This window comes from Geotrypetes seraphini, chromosome 4 (genome assembly GCF_902459505.1).
Source record: "Geotrypetes seraphini chromosome 4, aGeoSer1.1, whole genome shotgun sequence".
Lineage (NCBI taxonomy): Eukaryota > Metazoa > Chordata > Amphibia > Gymnophiona > Dermophiidae > Geotrypetes > Geotrypetes seraphini.
The window spans coordinates 172,603,668-172,623,456 of record NC_047087.1 but is presented as its reverse complement, the minus strand read 5'-3'; the positions used below and the strand labels follow the sequence as shown (position 1 = coordinate 172,623,456).

General features: G+C 44.2%; 1 protein-coding gene across 1 annotated transcript in view; it reads right to left on the bottom strand.

The window, feature by feature from the left end:
• Positions 1-19,789, bottom strand: part of SF3B3 (splicing factor 3b subunit 3) — a 307,537-nt gene that overhangs the window by 51,289 nt on the left and 236,459 nt on the right. Inside the window, exon 19 of the mRNA XM_033940443.1 lies at positions 18,649-18,854. Coding sequence (XP_033796334.1) covers positions 18,649-18,854 — 206 coding nt within the window. The remainder of the gene's footprint in view (positions 1-18,648; positions 18,855-19,789) is intronic.

Genomic DNA, 19,789 nt, shown 5'->3' with positions numbered 1-19,789 from the left:
ACAAATTTTTTTAACATATATTTGGGTTTCCCGCGCGCTATACCCGTGTGCGCGTTTTACACGGGTGCGCGTTATCTACGTGAAAATACGGTAAACATTAAAAAGCAATGGGGATAATGGAGACCCCTGGGGAACGCAAGACAAATTACCAGAAAGATCATAATTAAAACGTACTTGATAGGTACGAGACATAAGAAAACCCCGAAATCAGTCTAACACCTCTCTTCTGATGCCAATAGCATCCAAGCATTGTAACAATTTCCCATGTTCCACTAAATCAAATGCAGAACTCATATCAAATTGCATAATCAAGGCATTAAGGCCCCTACTGAACAAAGAACGTAAATTGTCCAAAATGGCCGCAATTACTGTCTCAGTGCTAAACAAAGGTCTAAAACCAGATTGAGATTCATGCAAAAGAGAAAACTGATTAAGATATTCCATTAGTTGAAAATGTACCAATCCTTCCATAATTTTTACAAAAATGGCCTATAATTAGTTATTAATGCTAATGATTCTTTGGAATCTGAGTTATGTTTAAATATATTTATTGATTTTTAAATCATATAATCAAGAATTATCTTGTACAGAAAGCAAATTAGCAATTCCACATAGAGTAAGAAACATTCCAATAACATTTAAATCATGTATAAACTAAAATGCTCAAAGTCCTCAAATTTGGATCCAAGATTTCTTAGCGAAAACAAAAGTAAAAGAATTGAACAAAATGTACACTCTTTCATATAAAGTTAGCTAGAGGGCTGATTGCTGGGATTAATCAATAATCTTAGAGCTTATGGTTTTTCTGCCTCCAATCGGGAGAGCGCTAAAAAAGAAGTCAACTGATTAGGCTCAAAGAAAACATATTTAACTGATCGGTGATGCACTATACACTTACAAGGATGTCGTAAATAGAAAGTAGCACCTAAAGATATAACACCTGGCTTCAACATAAGAAATTCACGGCGACGCTTTTGGGTCTCTCGTGATAAATCAGGAAATATCTGCATTTTACAACCCATAAATTCTTTCTGTCTATTTTTAAAGAATAGTTTTAACAACCAAACTTTATCAATAGAGAGAGCTACTGTTACAATCAAAGTACTTGGTTCTATAGACTCTTTATCAGATTTTTCCAATAACTCCGATACATCCAATAATCCTTGATCTGACGACTTTTTTAGCAATTTAATCTTATTAGGTAAGTAATAGACTCGTGATAAAGGAGGTAATGAATCTTCTGAGGCCCCCAAAACTTCAAGAAAATATCTTTTAAACATTTCTCTAGGTTAGTGATGGCTAACCTTTTTGAGCCCGAGTGCCCAAACTGCCGCACAAAACCAAAGAATTTCCTCAAAGTGCCAGCACGTCAATTAAACCTTAATAACAAGATTTTAGTATCTAAAAACTCTTTATAAAGTTGCCTGAACTATGTAACATCATTTTTAAAGGTTGGAATCTTTGTATTGTCAGAGAATCAATTTGATTCACAATCCTTTGGTTTTCATTTCAATTTATTGGCAATTTATAATGTTTTAATGATTTAATTCAATTTAATGAATTTAGGAAGAATTTGATTCAGTTACACAATATATTTTAAATGTATTATTCACATAACATGTCAAATGTATCCTGAGTAAAAAAAAAGATAAACTTCTTAAAATTGTTAACTGTGTCAAGACTCGGTGTGTATTCCCAAAGAGTCTATACATGTTTTTTTGTAAAATTTACAATCAAATTAGAAAATAGTTAAATCATTACATTTCTAATAATATGATGTAAAGAAAACAAAAGAGCTTTCAATTAAACCAACCGTTTTTATTGGAAATTCCAGATTGGAATACAACAGGGCCATGTAAAGTCCCTTTTTTAAATAACATCTTTAAATAATATTTAAATAACTTAGAAAGTGTCTTAACTGCAAACTGAAAACACTGCTTCATGTAAACATATGCATTGGGCATGCTCTGAAAAAAATTAATGTGATTTTTGTTGTTGCATGCATGCTGATAACTTGTCAATCCTTGGCTCGTCGTAGTGCGTTAATTTCAGAGCAACACATGCAGCACTCATGTCATCCGCTAATCTGTTTCTAGCATCAGATTTTATATAATTCAAAGCTGAAAACAGCTGCTCACAAGCATAGGATGACCCAAACAAAGTAAGAAGAGCAATCCCAAGTGCTTTCATGGACTTAAAATTGTCTGGCAGAGAATTCCACGCTTTTAGGATTTCATTTTCAGAACTGCTAGCAGTGATTTCATTTGTCACCCTTTCACACTCAATACGTTCAAGAGCCGCACGCAGGTCATTGAATTTACTTTTCCAGATAGAGCTTTCTTGAAATTCCAGTAGCTCCATTTCCAAATTTTGAATATCCAACCACTGTAAGCAGGAAAGATCAAGATCTTCAAATGTGGACTTTTCTGGGGAAGTTATAAATGAAAGGGTTGTCTCCATCTTACGGAACTGAGAAAATCTTTTACTAAAATTCTCCTTTGCTTCGGCTACAATGGTGGAATATGCTTTGTGGATTTCCTGGTGTTTTTTATGACTGTCCACAAATGTTGTAGAATTATCCAAATGTATTTTTAGGTTGGGAAAATATTTTAGCTGTCCACACTAGGTCTTTTTCAAAAACATGCAATTTTCTCTCAAAAGCTTTGATGTCACTAAACATGCTTTCTGCTGTTTTTCCCATGCCTTGTAATTTTTTGTTTAGTACATTAAAGTGGTTAGTAAAATCTGTAAAGAACATGAGGTTGGTAAGCCAGGCCATGTTGGTGAGTTGAGGATAGTCTTCCCCCTTTTCGTTCATAAATAGTCTAACTTCTTCCAAGCAGGCCACAAATCTCTCTAACACTCGTCCTCTGCTCAGCCACCAGACATTATTGTACATCAGTAAAGTGTTACATTGTGCCTGAACCTCATCAAGAAGGGCTTGAAATTGTCGAAAATTAAGAGCACGTGCCATGATGAAGTTCACCATTTTTGTTACATCTTTGAGGACATCGTCAAGTTTTTTGCTGCTTTCTTTGGCGCAGAGAGCCTCTTGATGTATTATGCAGTGAAATTGAATCAGTGGATTTTTTGCTTCCTTAGCAAAGAAATGAATGAATCCTGATGTTGTCCCTACCATGCTAGGTGCTCCATCGCTAGTAACTGAAACCACTTTTTCTGGACTTATGTCTAGTGATGAAAAAGCCTCCATCACAGCATTGTGGATATCTATCCCTTGTGTTCTTCCAGGCAAAGACAGCAGTTTTACCAGCTCTTCTCTCATGATGTCACCAGTAGCATAACGCAAAAAGCACCGTAACAGGTGTTATCCAGGGACAGCAGGCAGATATTCTTAAAGCATGGGTGACGTCACCGACAGTGGCCCGGTACGGACACTTTTAACTAGAAAGTTCTAGTTGGCTGTACCGCGCATGCGCGAGTGCCTTCCCGCCCGACGGAGGAGAGCGTGGTCCCCAGTTAAGGTAAGCCAGCTAAGAAGCCAACCCGAGGAGGTGGGTGGGTCGTAAGAATATATGCCTGCTGTCCCTGGATAACACCTGTTACGGTAAGTAACTGTGCTTTATCCCAGGACAAGCAGGCAGCATATTCTTAACGCATGGGTGACCTCCAAGCTAACAGAGAGGGAGGAGGGATGGTTGGCCATTAGGAAAATAAATTTTGTAACACAGATTGGCCGAAGTGCCCATCCCGTCTGGAGAAAGCATCCAGACAGTAGTGAGTAGTGAACGTGTGAACTGAGGACCAAGTGGCAGCCTTGCAGATTTCCTCGATGGGCGTGGAACGGAGGAAAGCCACAGAAGCAGCCATAGCTCTGACCCTGTGGGCCGTGACAGCACATTCCAGTGATAGACCTGCCCGAGCGTAACAGAACGCAATGCAGGCAGCAAGCCAGTTGGAAAGCGTCCGTTTGGAGAAAGGATGACCTAGACGGTTAGGATCAAAGGTCAGAAAGAGCTGAGGGGACGAGCGGTGAGCCCTGGTACGGTCAAGATAGTATGCAAGGGCATGCTTACAATCCAGCGTGTGTAACGCCTGTTCCCCAGGGTGAGAATGGGGTTTAGGGAAAAAGACAGGTAACACAATGGACTGGTTGAGGTGAAAAGCCGAGACCACCTTGGGAAGGAATTTAGGATGGGTACGCAGAACTACCTTGTCATGGTGAAAAACCGTGAACGGTGGATCGGCGACCAGTGCATGCAGCTCACTAACCCTCCTGGCAGAGGTGATGGCAATGAGGAAAAGCACCTTCCATGTTAGAAATTTGAGCGAAGTTGTGGCAAGAGGCTCGAATGGGGGTTTCATGAGGGCTGATAAAACCACATTCAGGTCCCAGACGACAGGAGGGGGCTTTAGAGGTGGTTTGACATTGAAGAGGCCTCTCATGAACCGGGAAACCAGTGGATGAGCCGTGAGAGGTTTTCCGAGGATAGGCTCATGAAACGCAGTGATGGCACTGAGGTGGACTCTGATTGAGGTAAACTTGAGGCCAGCGTCGGACAGGGAAAGCAAATAGTCCAGTACAGTTTCCACCGCCAAAGAGGTGGGATCGTGATGATGCAGTAGACACCAAGACGAGAACCTGGTCCACTTCTGATGGTAACATTGAAGGGTGGCCGGTTTCCTAGAGGCATTCAAAATATGACGGACAGGCTGAGACAGATTGTCTGGAGAAGTTAGGCCGAGAGAAACCAAGCTGTCAGGTGGAGCGAGGACAGATTGGGATGCAGTAGAGACTGATGCTGCTGTGTAAGTAGAGTAGGAAACACAGGAAGAGGAATGGGCTCCCTGGAGCTGAGCTGGAGCAGGAGGGAGAACCAGTGTTGGCGAGGCCACCAAGGAGCGATGAGAATCATGGAGGCTCTGTCCCTGCGGAGTTTGAATAACATCCGCAACATCAGAGGCAGTGGAGGAAAGGCATAGAGGAACCGATCCGTCCAGTCGATCAGGAATGCATCCGGGGCCAGGCGATGAGGAGAGAAGAGTCTGGAACAGAACTGGGGCAGCTGATGGTTGTGAGGAGCTGCAAAGAGGTCCACCTGAGGGGTGCCCCACCAAGCAAAGATGGAGCGGAGTGTGGGGGGATCCAGAGTCCACTCGTGAGGTTGAAGGATGCGGCTGAGATTGTCGGCCAGGAAGTTCTGTTCGCCTTGGATATAGACAGCCCTGAGGAAGAGACTGCGGGCCGTGGCCCAGGTCCAGATGCGGATGGCCTCCTGACAGAGGAGGGGAGATCCGGTGCCGCCTTGTTTGTTTATATAGTACATGGTGACTTGGTTTTCTGTGCACAGGAGAAGAACCTGAGGGTAGAGAAGGTGCTGGAAGGCCTTGAGGGCATAGAACATGGCCCTGAGTTCCAGGAAATTGATGTGATGTTGACGCTCCTGAGGGGTCCAGAGGCCCTGAGTGCGAAGTTCTCCCAGGTGAGCTCCCCATGCATAGGGGGAGGCATCTGTGGTTATGATCATGGAGTGAGGGGGTAGATGAAAGAGTAGACCCCTGGAAAGATTGGAGGAGTTCAACCACCATTGAAGAGATTGCTGAAGAGACGATGTCACAGAGATGGGATGAGAAAGAGGATCCGTGGTCTGTGACCATTGGTTGGCTAGAGTCCATTGAGGTTTCCTGAGGTGGAGTCGCGCCAGAGGAAGCACATGGACCGTCGAGGCCATGTGGCCCAGGAGGATCATCATCTGCCGAGCTGGAATGGAGTGATGAAGGAGCACCTGGCGGCAGAGGTGGAGCAGGGTCCGTTGACGGTCGGAGGGGAGAAAAGCCCTCATCAGAGTAGTGTCGAGGACGGCTCCGATGAACTGAAGTTGTTGTGTGGGAAGCAGATGCGACTTGGGGTAGTTGATCTCGAACCCCAGGAGATGGAGGAAAGAGATGGTGTGATGAGTGGCTTGTAGCACAAGTGGAGACGTAGGTGCTTTCACCAACCAATCGTCCAAGTAGGGGAACACCTGGAGGTTGTGAGACCTGAGGAAGGCCGCTACCACAATCAGGCACTTGGTGAACACCCTGGGTGATGATGCAAGGCCAAAGGATAGCACTTTGTACTGATAGTGGTGGTGCTGTATCTGAAAGCGGAGGTAGCGACGCGAAGTTTGATGGATGGGGATGTGTGTGTAGGCCTCCTTGAGGTCTAGGGAACATAGCCAGTCTTGTTGAGATAGAAGAGGGTAGAGCGTGGCAAGGGAGAGCATTCTGAACTTTTCCTTGACCAAACATTTGTTGAGGTCCCTGAGGTCGAGGATGGGACGAAGGTCTCCCGTTTTCTTGGGTACCAGGAAGTAGCGGGAGTAGAATCCCTGACCTCTTTGGTCTGGTGGAACTTCTTCGATGGCATTGAGGAGGAGGAGGGATTGGACCTCCCTTAGGAGGAGTGGAGTTTGGGAGGAGTGAGAAGCAGAATCTAAGGGAGGATTGTCTGATGGAAGAGTCTGGAAATGGAGTGAGTATCCGTGACGGATGATGTTGAGAACCCATTGGTCTGATGTGATGACCTCCCAGCGTTGGAGAAAGATGGTGAGGCGGCCTCCGATGGGTTGAGGGAGAGGTACTGAAGGTTGGAGACTGGCTATGCCCTGGAGAAAAGAGTCAAAAGGGCTGAGCGGGTTTAGACTGTGGGAGAGGCTTGGCAGGCTGGTGAGATTGAGGACGGGCCTGGGCGTGCTGTTGTTGTCGAGGTCGGCGAGACTGCTGTTGAGGAGGATTGAGAGGTCTGGCCGAAAACCTGCGCTGATAAGAGGAGTGTGGCCTGTAAGGTCGGGCAGGCGGAGTCTTCTTCTTAGGTTTTATCAGCATGTCCCATCTGGTCTCATGGGCCGAGAGTTTCTGGGTAGTTGAGTCCAGAGACTCTCCAAAGAGTTCGTCACCCAGGCAGGGTGCATTAGCGAGGCGGTCTTGGTGGTTTACGTCCAAGTCAGACACCCTCAGCCAGGCGAGACGTCGCATGGCCACAGCCAATGCAGATGCTCGAGATGTGAGTTCGAATGAATCATAGATAGAACGCACCATGAATTTACGTAGTTGAAGGAGGTTGGCAATCTGCTGCTGGAAAAGCGAGATCTTACGCTCAGGGAGGTATTTTTGCAGGGCGGATAGTTGTTGGACCAAGTGCTTCATATAAAAAGAGAAGTGGAAGGTATAATTATTCGCCCTGTTAGCCAGCATGGCATTTTGATAGAGGCGTTTGACGAACTTATCCATTTTCTTACCCTCTCTGCCAGGAGGGGGTGGAGGCATAGACACTGGATCCCTGAGTCTTCTTTAATGTGGACTCTACGAGAAGGCTCTCATGGGGTAGTTGAGGCTTATCAAACCCCGGAATAGGGATTACTCTATATAAACTGCCAAGTTTCCGAGGGGCACCCGGGATAGTGAGGGGATTCTCCCAATTTTTATAAAAAGTTTCCCGTAAGATATCATGGACGGGTAATTTAAGAAATTCCTTGGGAGGTTGTTCGAAGTCCAAAGCATCTAAAAAAGCTTGGGACTTTTTAGAGTCGGACTCTAATGGTATGGCCGACATCTCCCGAAGGAATTTAGTAAAGGAGGATTGTTCCGGCTTTGAGGCGGTATCCGCCATTGAGGGTTCCTCATCCGTGGAAGAGGCATCCTCCTCGGTACCGGGCGGAGATTGTTCCCATAAGTCCGGGTCCCTGATGGCAGGCTCAGTGTGGTGGGTCTTGGAAAGAGATTTTCCAGATCGCATGGAAACGGTACCAGGAGAGGAAGAGTGGTGTCGATCTCTGTCCCGGGAGGAACGGTGCCGTTCCGGGTCCCGGGAGGACCGTAGTCGATCCCGGTCCCAGGAAGGGTCTTCCGCAGCGAGAGTGTAGCTCAGGTTGAGCGGATAAGACTGGCATGGAGGTGTTAAGCGGTACCGAGAAGGCGGACACCGATGTGCGGGGCTCGGGCCAGTCCGGTACCGGAAGAAGCGGTGCCAATAGGGTTGGCAAAAGGTGTTGGAGTTGCTGCTGGAGCTGCTCCTGTAACTTATCCTGGAGGATGGCCGTGATGCGATCCTCCAATAGGGGCACCGGTACCGTCTTTGTTTTCTTCGGTACCATAGGTGCCGCTCCACGCCCCGGCGATGAGGAGGCCGATGACGAGGCACTCACCGAGATCGGGGCGGAGCGTTTACGGGGTCGGCGTGACGTCGGAAGGACCTGCGTCGCCGCTGTGGCAGGAGGGCGCTCAAGGGAAGTGGAAGGCTTCTTAGCCGGCTTACCTGGTGCCATCGACCCCGAAGAAGAAGGATCAGGCAGCGTCGAGGTAGTCGGAGCCGATTTTTGTGGCGCCGTCGACGTCGGGGCAGGATCCATAGCAGAACCGGTGCCGAAGAGGAGATTCTTCTGGATCTGTCGGTTTTTAAGAGTGCGTTTCTTAAGAGTAGCACAGCGGGTGCAGGTGTCAGCCCGATGCTCTGGACCCAAACACTGCAGACACCAGTTGTGTGGGTCAGTTAGAGAGATCGGGCGTGCACACCGCTGGCACTTCTTGAAGCCTGCCTGGGGGGGCATGAAGGGAAACACGGCCTCCGCAAAATCAAACCCGGAGGCCTGTATGATGACAACAGGCCCCGCCGGGGCCGGTTGAAAAAACAGAGAAAAAAACGAGTTTTTTTTTTTTTTTTTGCAAAGTAGAAAAATAACGAACCCGAAAGGGAAAAATAAGAAAAAAGGATCAAAAAAGCGCGAGCGGGAAGGCAAAAAGAGAGTTTTCAACAGCCGTTGAAAGCACATGCGTCTTCTTCGCTCCGCGGAAACGAAGAAACTGGGGACCACGCTCTCCTCCGTCGGGCGGGAAGGCACTCGCGCATGCGCAGTGCGGCCAACTAGAACTTTCTAGTTAAAAGTGTCCGTACCGGGCCTCCGTCGGTGACGTCACCCATGCGTTAAGAATATGCTGCCTGCTTGTCCTGGGATAATGAGCGCTAGTCTTGCATGGTTAGTAATATCTGTACTTTCATCCAAGCATTTGGAGTAGAAGGGTGCTTTTTGTAAGTCGCAAGTAAGCTGTTGACTAACATCAGCAGCCATTCGCAGAACCCTATCTTTTGCAGTATTTCTGCTTAGCGGCATCTCAGAGATGCGCTGCACAATTTTATCCTTGTTTTGGAAATCATGGAAGAGTGAATTACTCCCAGCCAAAATTGCCTTTTTGATAAAATCTCCATCAGAGAGGGGCTTACCATGTTTTGCCATGCACAGTGAAATTTGAAAGCTGGCAACTGTAAGATGATTAGTTTTTGAAAGATAGTTGCTAAAACTAAGAGACTGGGAGTGATATTTCTTTAATTTTCCTACAAGGAACTCTTTTCTTTGAGCTAAACCAAGTTCAGCAACACTGTTATGGTTGGTCTCAAAGTGACGTTTGACACTTGATGTGCGAGACACAACACTTTCATTACACATAATACACAATGCTTTCCCACTGCGTTCAATCACTCCATATGTCTCTGTCCAGGCCTCTTGGAATGGTCTTCCACTATCTGTTTTTGCCTTTTTTTGCTGTACTCATTTTCTTTGTTCAAGACTTCAAGTCTACAAAAAGATAAAATTTGTATAATAAAAAAAATCTAATGAAGTGCTGTATACAAATCCGTCCCCATAAAAAAATATGTGATTGGGGAATTTTACTAATTGTAGACATCCATTTTGGAGTCACACTACAGCCTCACTGAATTCCTGTGACAGACTCAGTGTGAAGCTTCTCTTCCTCCCCCCACTTCCCCCTCACACACTGCCTGGCTCATAGGATACTAAGGGGAAGACAGGCAGGCTAAACATCCACCCACAGGACTGCAGCCAGCACAGGAGAATGGGCCGCGGCCCACCGGGACAATGCCCAGTCCTCCCAATGGCCAGTCCTGCCCTGTTGCCAGGTGAGCTGCAAAGCAGACACCGGCACACTCGCCTCCCGCCGCGCCGCATATCTTAATTGCGGACCTTCCCGCGTGCCAGCTGCAAGGCCTTCATAAACCCAAGGTTTAGTTTAGTTTAGCCTAGGAAAGTTAATTAATCTTAAGTTATTGTATCTGGAGTTGTTTTCCAAATTCTCCATCTTTCTCCTAAGATTTATATTATCTTTCATTAAAGTTTCCTGTAGTTGTTTAGATGATTTAATTTCCTGTTCAAACTTTTGAACAGAGGAATTAGAGGCAGTCATTTCATTTTTCAGTTCTTTAAGTTCAGTAGAGTGTTGAGACAATTTCCCCTCAATTGACTGAAGTTTGGGACTTATGGTCTTCACTAGTCCGGCCATAAGATCCCATAGTGAGTCCAGAGTTACTTCTGAGGGTTTTTCCAAAGAAATTAAAGGTAAAGATAGTGCTCACCGTCCAGTTGATTAACTTGTCGCTGTCCCTGAAGGCTGACTCGCCTCTCCTTAGATGATTTTCCTCAGCTTCTTCAAAGGAGCTCACATCCATGAGAGCTCCTGTCAGCAGGCTCTGTGTTGGACTACTTGCCTCAGGGGAAGGCAAGGCCCCGACATCCGGGGTTCCCTTACCCCTTGGAGAACTGCTTAGCTGAGGCTGCGAGGGCGGCGCCCTAACATTGGGGCTCAAAGATGTCTCCAATCCCGGAGGAATCACCACGGCCTCGCTGACGCCGCTACTCTTCTGCGGGCCTCCCTCCGACGCCAAAAATGCTCCCTGCATCCGTCTGAGGAGTTCCCCGATATCGCCGACCGCAGGGGTGGCAGTGGGCCGCGAGGCACCAGCGGCACTACGGCCCCTCCGTTTAGGCATCGGGTAAGTGATGTAGCTGCTAAGAAATTATTGTTAAAAGAAGTCCTCAGAGCGGCTCCTCAGTGCATCTAGCCTGACGCCATCTTGGATCCCTTAGTCGGAATCAGAGTTATTATAATGGGACCATTATTAGTAAGGAATTTTCCATTCTTTAAATTATCAATCAAATAATTCAGCAAATTTAGTTTAAAATCTAATGGAGCTGCTTTCATAATTTCCGGAGGACAAGAGTCCAAAACACAATATGATTTAACATGCTTATTATATAATTTGATATAATTATTCCATTCTAGATCATGAAAGGAACTCCAAATCATGTCCACTTGTATTAAACTTCCTTACATATTAAGTATATGATATTCATACATATCATTTATCGAACAATTATTTCTTAAATATTTAATTTTTGAATCAAAATGCTGTGCTATATCATTTGCTGAAGATACCCTTTGAACCAATATTAGATGAATCAATTTTAGATGAATAAAATGCTTTACGTTTTTCTTTTATCAATTGTTTGTAAATTTTTATATTGGATCTCCAGTTATTCCGGTCTAATAATTTTCCTGTGTTTTGACAAATCCTTTCCAATAGTCTTACTAATTGTTTCATTTTTAGAAGTTCATTATCAAACCACTTATTATATTTATTTGAACAACTTTTACTATTTCGTTTAGGGGCAATTTTATCTAAAATGGATGTACTTGTTTTCATCCAGTAATCCCAGAAATCAACCCCCTCTCCTACCTCCACTAACAACTCATACTGTGACCAATATTCCTCTGGATTAATGTGACTCCTTATAAGATGTTCTTTTTTATCTTTGGATGATTTTTAAATTTTAAATGATTCCAAACTAAAATAAAATAATAAGTAAAATGGTCAGACCAAATATCATGACACCAAATACAATCAGGTAGAGAGATAGAAGGATCTAAAATCTCCTTTGATGACATGGCTACCACATCTAAATGATGGCCTTTTTCATTTGTTTGTGTAGGCAAGTTAGAGATGCCAACACCATGTGCCATCATCTTGGCCTGCCCCCTTTTTCCTTTTCTAGAAAAGGGGTTTAAAGAAGTGCCAGGCTGGGAAGAGCTTATAGGGATGGAAACAGAGGAGAGAGGGTGGGCAATGGTCTGAAGGGAGAGAATTGAAAGGGAGAGAAGTTGGAGTGGAGTGGTGAGAAGGAGGAGGGAAATATATACTAGAAGGGATGACTGGTGGGAAGAGGAAGGGAGAGATGGTGGAGAGGGTGGTGCAGATATAGGGAGATATATGGGATGAGAAGGTAGGGTAGTTGGAAGGAGAAAGGGAGAGATGGTGGACCTGGGGGAGGGAAGAAGGCAGGGATAGATATGGGATGGGAGGACAGCTGGGAAGAGAAAGGGAGATAAGTTAGACCTGGGGATGGAAGGGAAGGATGAAGAAATGTTAGGTCTGGGGATAAAAGGGGGAGAGAGAGAGATAGATATGCATCTTTTTTCCCTCCATCCAACTGTAAAGCATCAAGGGGAAAGGGAAGAAAAGAGAGTAAAAATGAGGAGATGACCCCATGGGAGGGCAGGAGGGAAGAGATTTGGGACAAGAAGATGCTAGGAAATGAAGTGCAAGGGACAGGGAGATATAGCCTGATGAGTGAAGAGAGGGAGGGGGATTCTGGAAGTGGTGAGCCATGTGGAAGAGGTTAAAAGGAAGATGACAAGTTGAGTGAGAGAACAATAAGTACAATGGTAGAAATGTGGTAATGGGGAGTAGTTAGAAGGAAATAGGAGGATGGGAAAGGAGATGGGGGATAGGAGAGCTACAGAATGAGAGCAAATGGAAAATTGATAGGTAAGCTGAATTTTTAAAAATTAATTTATTTTATTTGAATACATTTTACAAGTAATACACTTGTCTCAAGAAAAACAAAAACAAAAAAATTCTAAAACAGAATACAATCAATATAGGTAATTGCTATTATTTTTTTCTTCTTAGACCACAAAAGGTTTTAACAGAAGGGGAGCAGCCAAAGAAAAAAAAGAAACAACTTTAAATAAAAGTTTTAAGAAATAACATTATTAAATTGGCTTAAAGGAACAACTCCTAAACATTTTAATGTCCATTATTCCCTGCTGATCTTTTTTTTAACTCCAGAAATGCTTTTAACTGGTCTGGGACATAGAAAATATATTTCACGTCGACATATCTAATAAAACATTTGCACAGATATGCAAGTAGAAAAGTGGCTCCTAATTCTTTGGTCTCTTGCCTTCATTGTCCCTGAGGTCGGCTTCTTTGGAGGTATGGAACCTGAGGAAGGAAGAGGGGTCTTACCCGAAGCCGAAGACTTCTGAGAGCTCGGGGTCTTCGAGGTCGAGTCCCGAGGCGGGGCCGAGGTACCCGAGGCTGAGATCGAGGCCGGGGACGAAGCCAGGGCCTATCTTGAGGCCGAGGTTTGATCGGCAGCAAATAGGTCCGCCATGCGGGCCCTTCGTCGGCGAAGCGCCCAGTGTTGGAAGGTTGCGCACCGGGGGCAAGTTTCTGTTGGATGATCGGCCCCCAGGCAGAGGATGCACCAGCGATGCGGGTTTGTGAGTGAAAGAAGACGCTCACACCCGGTGCACTTTTTAAAGTCCGAAACGGGCTGGGACATAGGAAGTCCAGGCGACCGCGGCCAATTAGGCTACGCGGCCGCGACGATCCGGGAGCTCCCGGATCGCGAGAAAAAAGCGCGAAAAGTAGGAAGAAGAAAAATTTTTTATACGCACAGAGACTTTTAACGAAGAAAAACAACAAATTGCGGTGCAAAGAAGGCACTGGGGCAGAGCTAAGAAAAAACGTGTCTTCTTAGCACAGTGGAAAAAAACGAACTGGAGACCACGAGGAAGGGATGTGCCCTCTAGTGGAGCAGGAGGCACACATGCGTGCTGCAGCACAGCAAGCTTGAATCTTCAATCAAGTTTGCTTGAAATGCTGTCCGCATCGGGGCTCCGTAGATGACGTCACCCACATGTGAGAATATCATGCCTGCTTGTCCTGGGATAATAACTTTCTCCTTTCCTGTGTTTCTTTGTTAACATCAGGGCAAATCCATACCCTCTGTCCAAGGAAGAGAGTCTGAGCATTACAAAAGTAAAATTTCATCACCGCATTAAGGTCTTGCTGAAATACAAATGAAATAAGTAAAGTGGCTCTCTCCTCAACTATTGATACTGATTCTTCCAAAATTGTCTCTCATAGTAACATAGTAAATGGTGGCAGATAAAGACCTAAACGGTCCATCCAGTCTGCCCATTAGTTATATCTAGTATATTGGCTAGAAAATGTATACTTCAATATTGGATGATCCCTGACCCTCCGAGGTTTTGGCATTGGCGAAACCAATTACATCAGTTGGCCATTTGGGAAGCTAGAGATGCTGGATTTACTAGAAAGCGAAAGATGTTGTTTCTACAAACCTGGGATTCATATTTGCAAGATTTATATCCTAAGGGCCATAGTGCGGTTTTAAGTTGGGTCTCTTAATTGGGCTTTTATTTAATTGAATTAAAATAATACTGGTATGTTTTTATAAGGTAGGGTAGAGAGAGTATCATTGGGTGGGGAGGGTCTGGAGAGGGGTGGCAGAGGTTATTGAAAGGTTCAAATACATGATTAAATTAACTTGTATTTCCTGGATCATATTTCTGGGTATTGTTCTAGGTTCCAAATGCTGAAGCTGCTGTCCAAACTCACTCCAGCCTATCCAACCATCCTGTTTGCAGGATATCTACCATAAAGTCTGGCTAGTAACATCCTCACGTTACAAGTTAGTGGAGTTCCCATTGATGCCCTCCCCAGCCCATCCAACACCAAATCAACACATATGGGACACAGACCGTGCAAGTATGCTCAGTACTGGCTTTAGTTCTTTAATCTATATCCTTTGTTTTCTAATTAGAGATCTTCTATGTTTATCCCAAAATTTTTTAATTCCATCACTGTTTTCCTCTCCACCACTTCCCTCGGGAGGGCATTCCAGGCATCTACCAACCTCTCCGTGAAAAAGAATTTCCTAACATTGCTCTTGAGTCTTCCTCCCTGTAACCTCAAATTATGCCATCTAGTTTTACCATTTTGTCTTCTCTGGAAAAGATTTGGTTCTATATTAATACCTTTCAAGTATTTAAACATATGTATCATATCTCCTCGAATATGAGTTGTGCAGTCAAATTCTGGACGGACTGGAGGGGAGTGAGATGGCTAAGTGGAAGGCCTGAGAGTAGCGAGTTGGAGTATTCTAAGCGTGAGGTGATGAGGGCGTGTATAAATGTTTTAGTACTGTTCCTAGAGAGGTAGGGTCTGATTTTGGTAATATTATAGAGGAAGAAGTGGCAGGGTTTAGCGATATGCTGAATCTGGGCGGTGAAGGAGAGAGAGATTACGAGCAGACAAAACAGGAAGGATGAGAATGTTGTCCACAGAGATGGAGAACGAGGGAAGTGGAGAGGTGGGTTTAGGAGGGAAGATGAGCAGCTCTGTTATGCCCATATTCAATTTTAGATGGCGGTGAGACATCCAGGTGGCAATGCTGGACAGGCAGGCTGAGACTCTGGTCTGGGGTTCAGTAGAGATATTTCGCGCAGAGAGATAAATCTTTGAGCTGTCAGCATAGAGGTGATACTGGAAGCCGTGGGAGGAGATCAACGCTTCAAGTAAACAAGTGTAGATTGAGAAAAGGAGTAGTCCCAGGAAAGAGCTTTGAGGGAAGGCTGTGGAGGAGGAACCACCATTGCATATAATGAAGGTGCGATGAGAGATCAGGAGAGGGCAGGATGCTGGAATCCCAACAAGGACAGTGTATCAAGGAGTTGGTGGTGATCAACAGTATCAAAGGCGGCAGACAGATCAAGAAGGTTGAGGATAGAATAGAGGGCCTATGGATCTGGCCAGAAACAGGTCATTGGAAACTTTAGTAAGGGCAGTTTCTGTGGAATGCAGCAGACTAAAGCCTGACTGAAGCAGATCCAGAATATTACAGGATGAGAGGAAGTCCAGGAAACAGCAGTGAACAGCATGTTCAAGTAACTTGGATAAGGGGAGGAGGGAGATGGGGCGATAGTTGGAGGGACACATGGGGTCCAATGAGGGTTTCTTGAGGAGGGGTGTGACATCGACATGTTTGAAGACATCAGGGACAGTTGCAGTGGAGAGCAATAGGTTGAGGATGTGACAGATAGGAGGGATAAGAGAGGCGAGATAGTAAATCTGATCAATATCTTTGACTGGGTGACCAGAGAATTGAATAGAGGGAGTGTGCTAGATGTGGTGTATTTAGATTTTAGCAAAGCCTTTAACAGTGTTCCACACTGGCATTTAATAATTAAACTGAGTGCTCTCGGGATGGGCCCCAAGTGACGGGTTTGGTCAGAAACTGGTTGAGTAGAAGATGACAGAGGATAGTGGTCAATTGAGATTGCTCTGAGGAAAGGGATGTTACCAGTGGTGTGGCTCAAGGTTCTGTTCTTAGGCTTGTTCTTTTTAACATTTTTATAAATGATATTGCTGAAGGGTTGTCAGGTAAGACTTGCCTCTTTGCGGATGATATGAAAATCTGCAATAGAGTAGACACGCCGGATGAAGTGAATAACATGAAGAAAGACCTGGTGAAGCTTGAAGAATGGTCTGAAATTTTGCAGCTAAAATTTAATGCTAAAAATCTAAGGTCATGCATTTGGGCTGCAAAAATCATAAGGAACGGTACAGTTTAGGAGGTAAAGAACTTATGTGCACGACAGAAGAGCGGGACTTGGGTGTGATTGTATGTGATGATCTTAAGGTGGCCAAAAGGTGATGACGAATACCTACGTAGTGTAAATACGCATGAGTCGATTCTCTTTCATATGAAAGGAAGCTCTGGTGATAGGCTCAGGAGTAATCTAAGGAAATGCATGGAACAGTCTCCCTGAAGTGAAGGTGGAGAAAGACACTGTGTCTGAATTCAAGAAAATTTGGGAAAGGAACATATGATCTCTTAAGAGAGAAGAAAATGGTTACTGCGGTTAGGCAGACTTCATGGGACATTTGGCCTTTATCTGTCATCATGTTTCTATGACTCCTCAGAACTCATGCTGGAGTAGAGAGAATATGCATGATACTTGTACTAGGTAAGGCTCCAAACATAACAGCCACATAGCACTGCCAAAACAGAGGATTCATTTTTTGCTTTCTTGTGTTAAAATCTCTTTCTTCTTCTTTTTTTTTTTTTTAATTAATTCAAATGAGGCACCTCTCCCAGGCACTCAAGGCTCCCTGAAAACCTCAGGGACCAAGTTATAAAAAGATCTCCAAGCTAAGAAACCTCTCAGATCCAAGGAACCAGGAGGAAAGAGGGGGAGGGACCCAGCAATCCAGCTCTGACACCCCTGGGCCACAGCTCTACTAAGCAGCAAAAAAAGAAGCCCTGGGGGAGAAGGAATAGAAGCAGCAGAGAAACAATACATCTGCCTTTGATCCCAAGATCCAAAGATTACAATCTTTTTTTTTAGAGTCCTACCAGACTAGACTGCATAGCTTTGTACCTCTATCACTTGCTGGGAGTCTGAGTAATACTGACTCTAGGATGGACTACACAGCTATCTTATAGATTCCACAAGTAAGTAGTTCTGTATCTCCATCTACCTGCTGGCAGAAGTGCGTAACCTATCCATCTGCGCTAGTCTGGAGGGATGCTGAAGAATGTGCTTTTTGAACACTGCACCAAGTCTATTTTATGCAGTCCCAAATGTAAAAGGTTAGATAACAGCAATTTGCATAAAATACAATGGGAAGAAGGACACTAGGACACTATCATTCTCTCAGCTAACTAGCTAACAGTTCTGGTTGACTAATTACTCCTACTATTAATTATTTCTATAGCACTACCAGATGCACCCAGAGCTTTACAGAAGTTATATAAGCCAATTAATTTGTAAGAGAATGAACCTAATTCTGGAAGCCTTAATACTAGATATTCTTGCTAAGTTGGGAATAATAAGAAAAGGTGAACATTTATTGATTCATAAGATAGCTTTGGTGGGCAGGAAGTTTATATTATGATCCTGGACATCTTCCGAGTCTCCCTCTTACTGGAAATGTAGATTCCAATTACATACTCTGGTACAGCGAGAAGTGGGAGGGGCAGGTTTCACTGCAAAATGCAAAAAGCACTTTCTATAAATATGGTCTCCACGTTAACAATTAGGCTCAGCCAGAAGGTTAATTTTGAATAAGTTGTCATTTGTCCTTGCTTGTGTTTTAGCTAATATAGAATATTCGATCCCTGGAAAAGATGGGGAAAGAATGGTAAAATAGGAGAATGATGGAGGTTGGCTTTTTGTATTAAGGCCTCCTAGCTAATTTATTTTTTCCTGTTTATATTGCTAAATAAGACTTTGTTTGGGTTGGCTTAAGGGACTTGGATATGGATGAGGAAGTTATGTTATAGGCTGTTATACTGTTTACAAAATATTGTTCTTGATCTGCTTCTGATGTTTTCAAAATTTAATAAAATTTTCAAAGTTAACCAGTCCCCTGTAAATGCTGCACATTTAATCAGTGGTGCTGAATATAGATACTGTATAGTCATTGCTACTATCTATTTAATTTAAGCCTGTAATTTAGTAGGTATAAACATAAACAGCTAAAATCACCACTATTTGGATAATTTTACTATTTCATCCTCCTTTTGCCCTTTAGCATTGGGCCAGAAAGTATCAGGCTGAAAATCCTACCTATAGACTGATTGAAAATATATGGATAGCAGACTTAGACATTCATCAACAAACATATATCTATCTGAATATCAATCCAAATGTTTTTAGTAGCCAAATTGTGTTCATTTTATTTTTAAAATCATTGCACCTTACCTGAAAGCCGCTTCATTTTGCTCTAGCTGCACCAGGTCCAGAGTGTTTCCTTGGATGGGGTTCATCACTCGAACTACAGAGGCCCACTGACCGTTCCCCGCCTTTGGAGCACCAAAGATAGCCTCTGGAAGGTTTTCATTTAGAAAGGCAGCAGCCATTTCTGCAGCCAGCTCCCTCTCATCCTCTCCTGCTGCTTCCACCATTTCCTAAAAGGCAAACAATAGTAAGAGCCAAAATCAATGAGGGGTTTATTATCTATCTTTTGTTCTACATTACTTATCTGATTTTAAAAGATATACTTGGATAATTAAGTTAAAAAAAAAAAAATCATTTTTATAGGGCAAGATGCATATGGATTACATGGGGCATGAAAAGGCCAGTGGGGTGCCGCAAGGCTCGGTGCTTGGACCCACGCTCTTCAACATCTTTATAAACGATCTGGACATTGATACGACGAGTGAGGTGATTAAATTTGCGTGCGATACAAAGTTATTCAGAGTAGTGAAGACACAAGGGGATTGCAAAGATCTGCAACATGACATAATCAAGCTTGAGAAATGGGCATCGACATAGCAAATGAGGTTCAACGTGGATAAGAGTAAAGTGATGCATGTCGGTAACAAAAATCTCATGCACGAATACAAGATGTCCGTGGCGTTATTTGGAGCGACATCCCAGGAAAGAGACTTGGGAGTTCGGATTGACAAGTCGATGAAGCCATCCGCGCAATGTGCAGCGGCGGTGAAAAGGGTGAACAGAATGCTAGGAATGATTAAGAAGGGGATCACAAACAGATCGGAGAAGGTTATCATGCCGCTGTACCAGGCCACGGTGCGCCCTCACCTGGAGTACTGCGTCCAGGACTGGTCGCCATACATGAAGGACACGGTACTACTCGAAAGGATCCAGAGAAGAGCGACTAAAATGGTTAAGGGGCTGGAGGAGTTGCCATACAGTGAGAGATTGGAGAAACCGGGCCTCTTCTCCCTTGAAAAGAGGAGACTGAGGGGACATGATCGAAACATTCAAAATACTGAAGAGAATAGATTTAGCAGATAAAGACAGATTGTTCATCTTCTCCGAGGTAGGGAGAACGAGAGGGCACTCTCTAAAGTTGAAAGGGGATAGATTCCGTACAGAC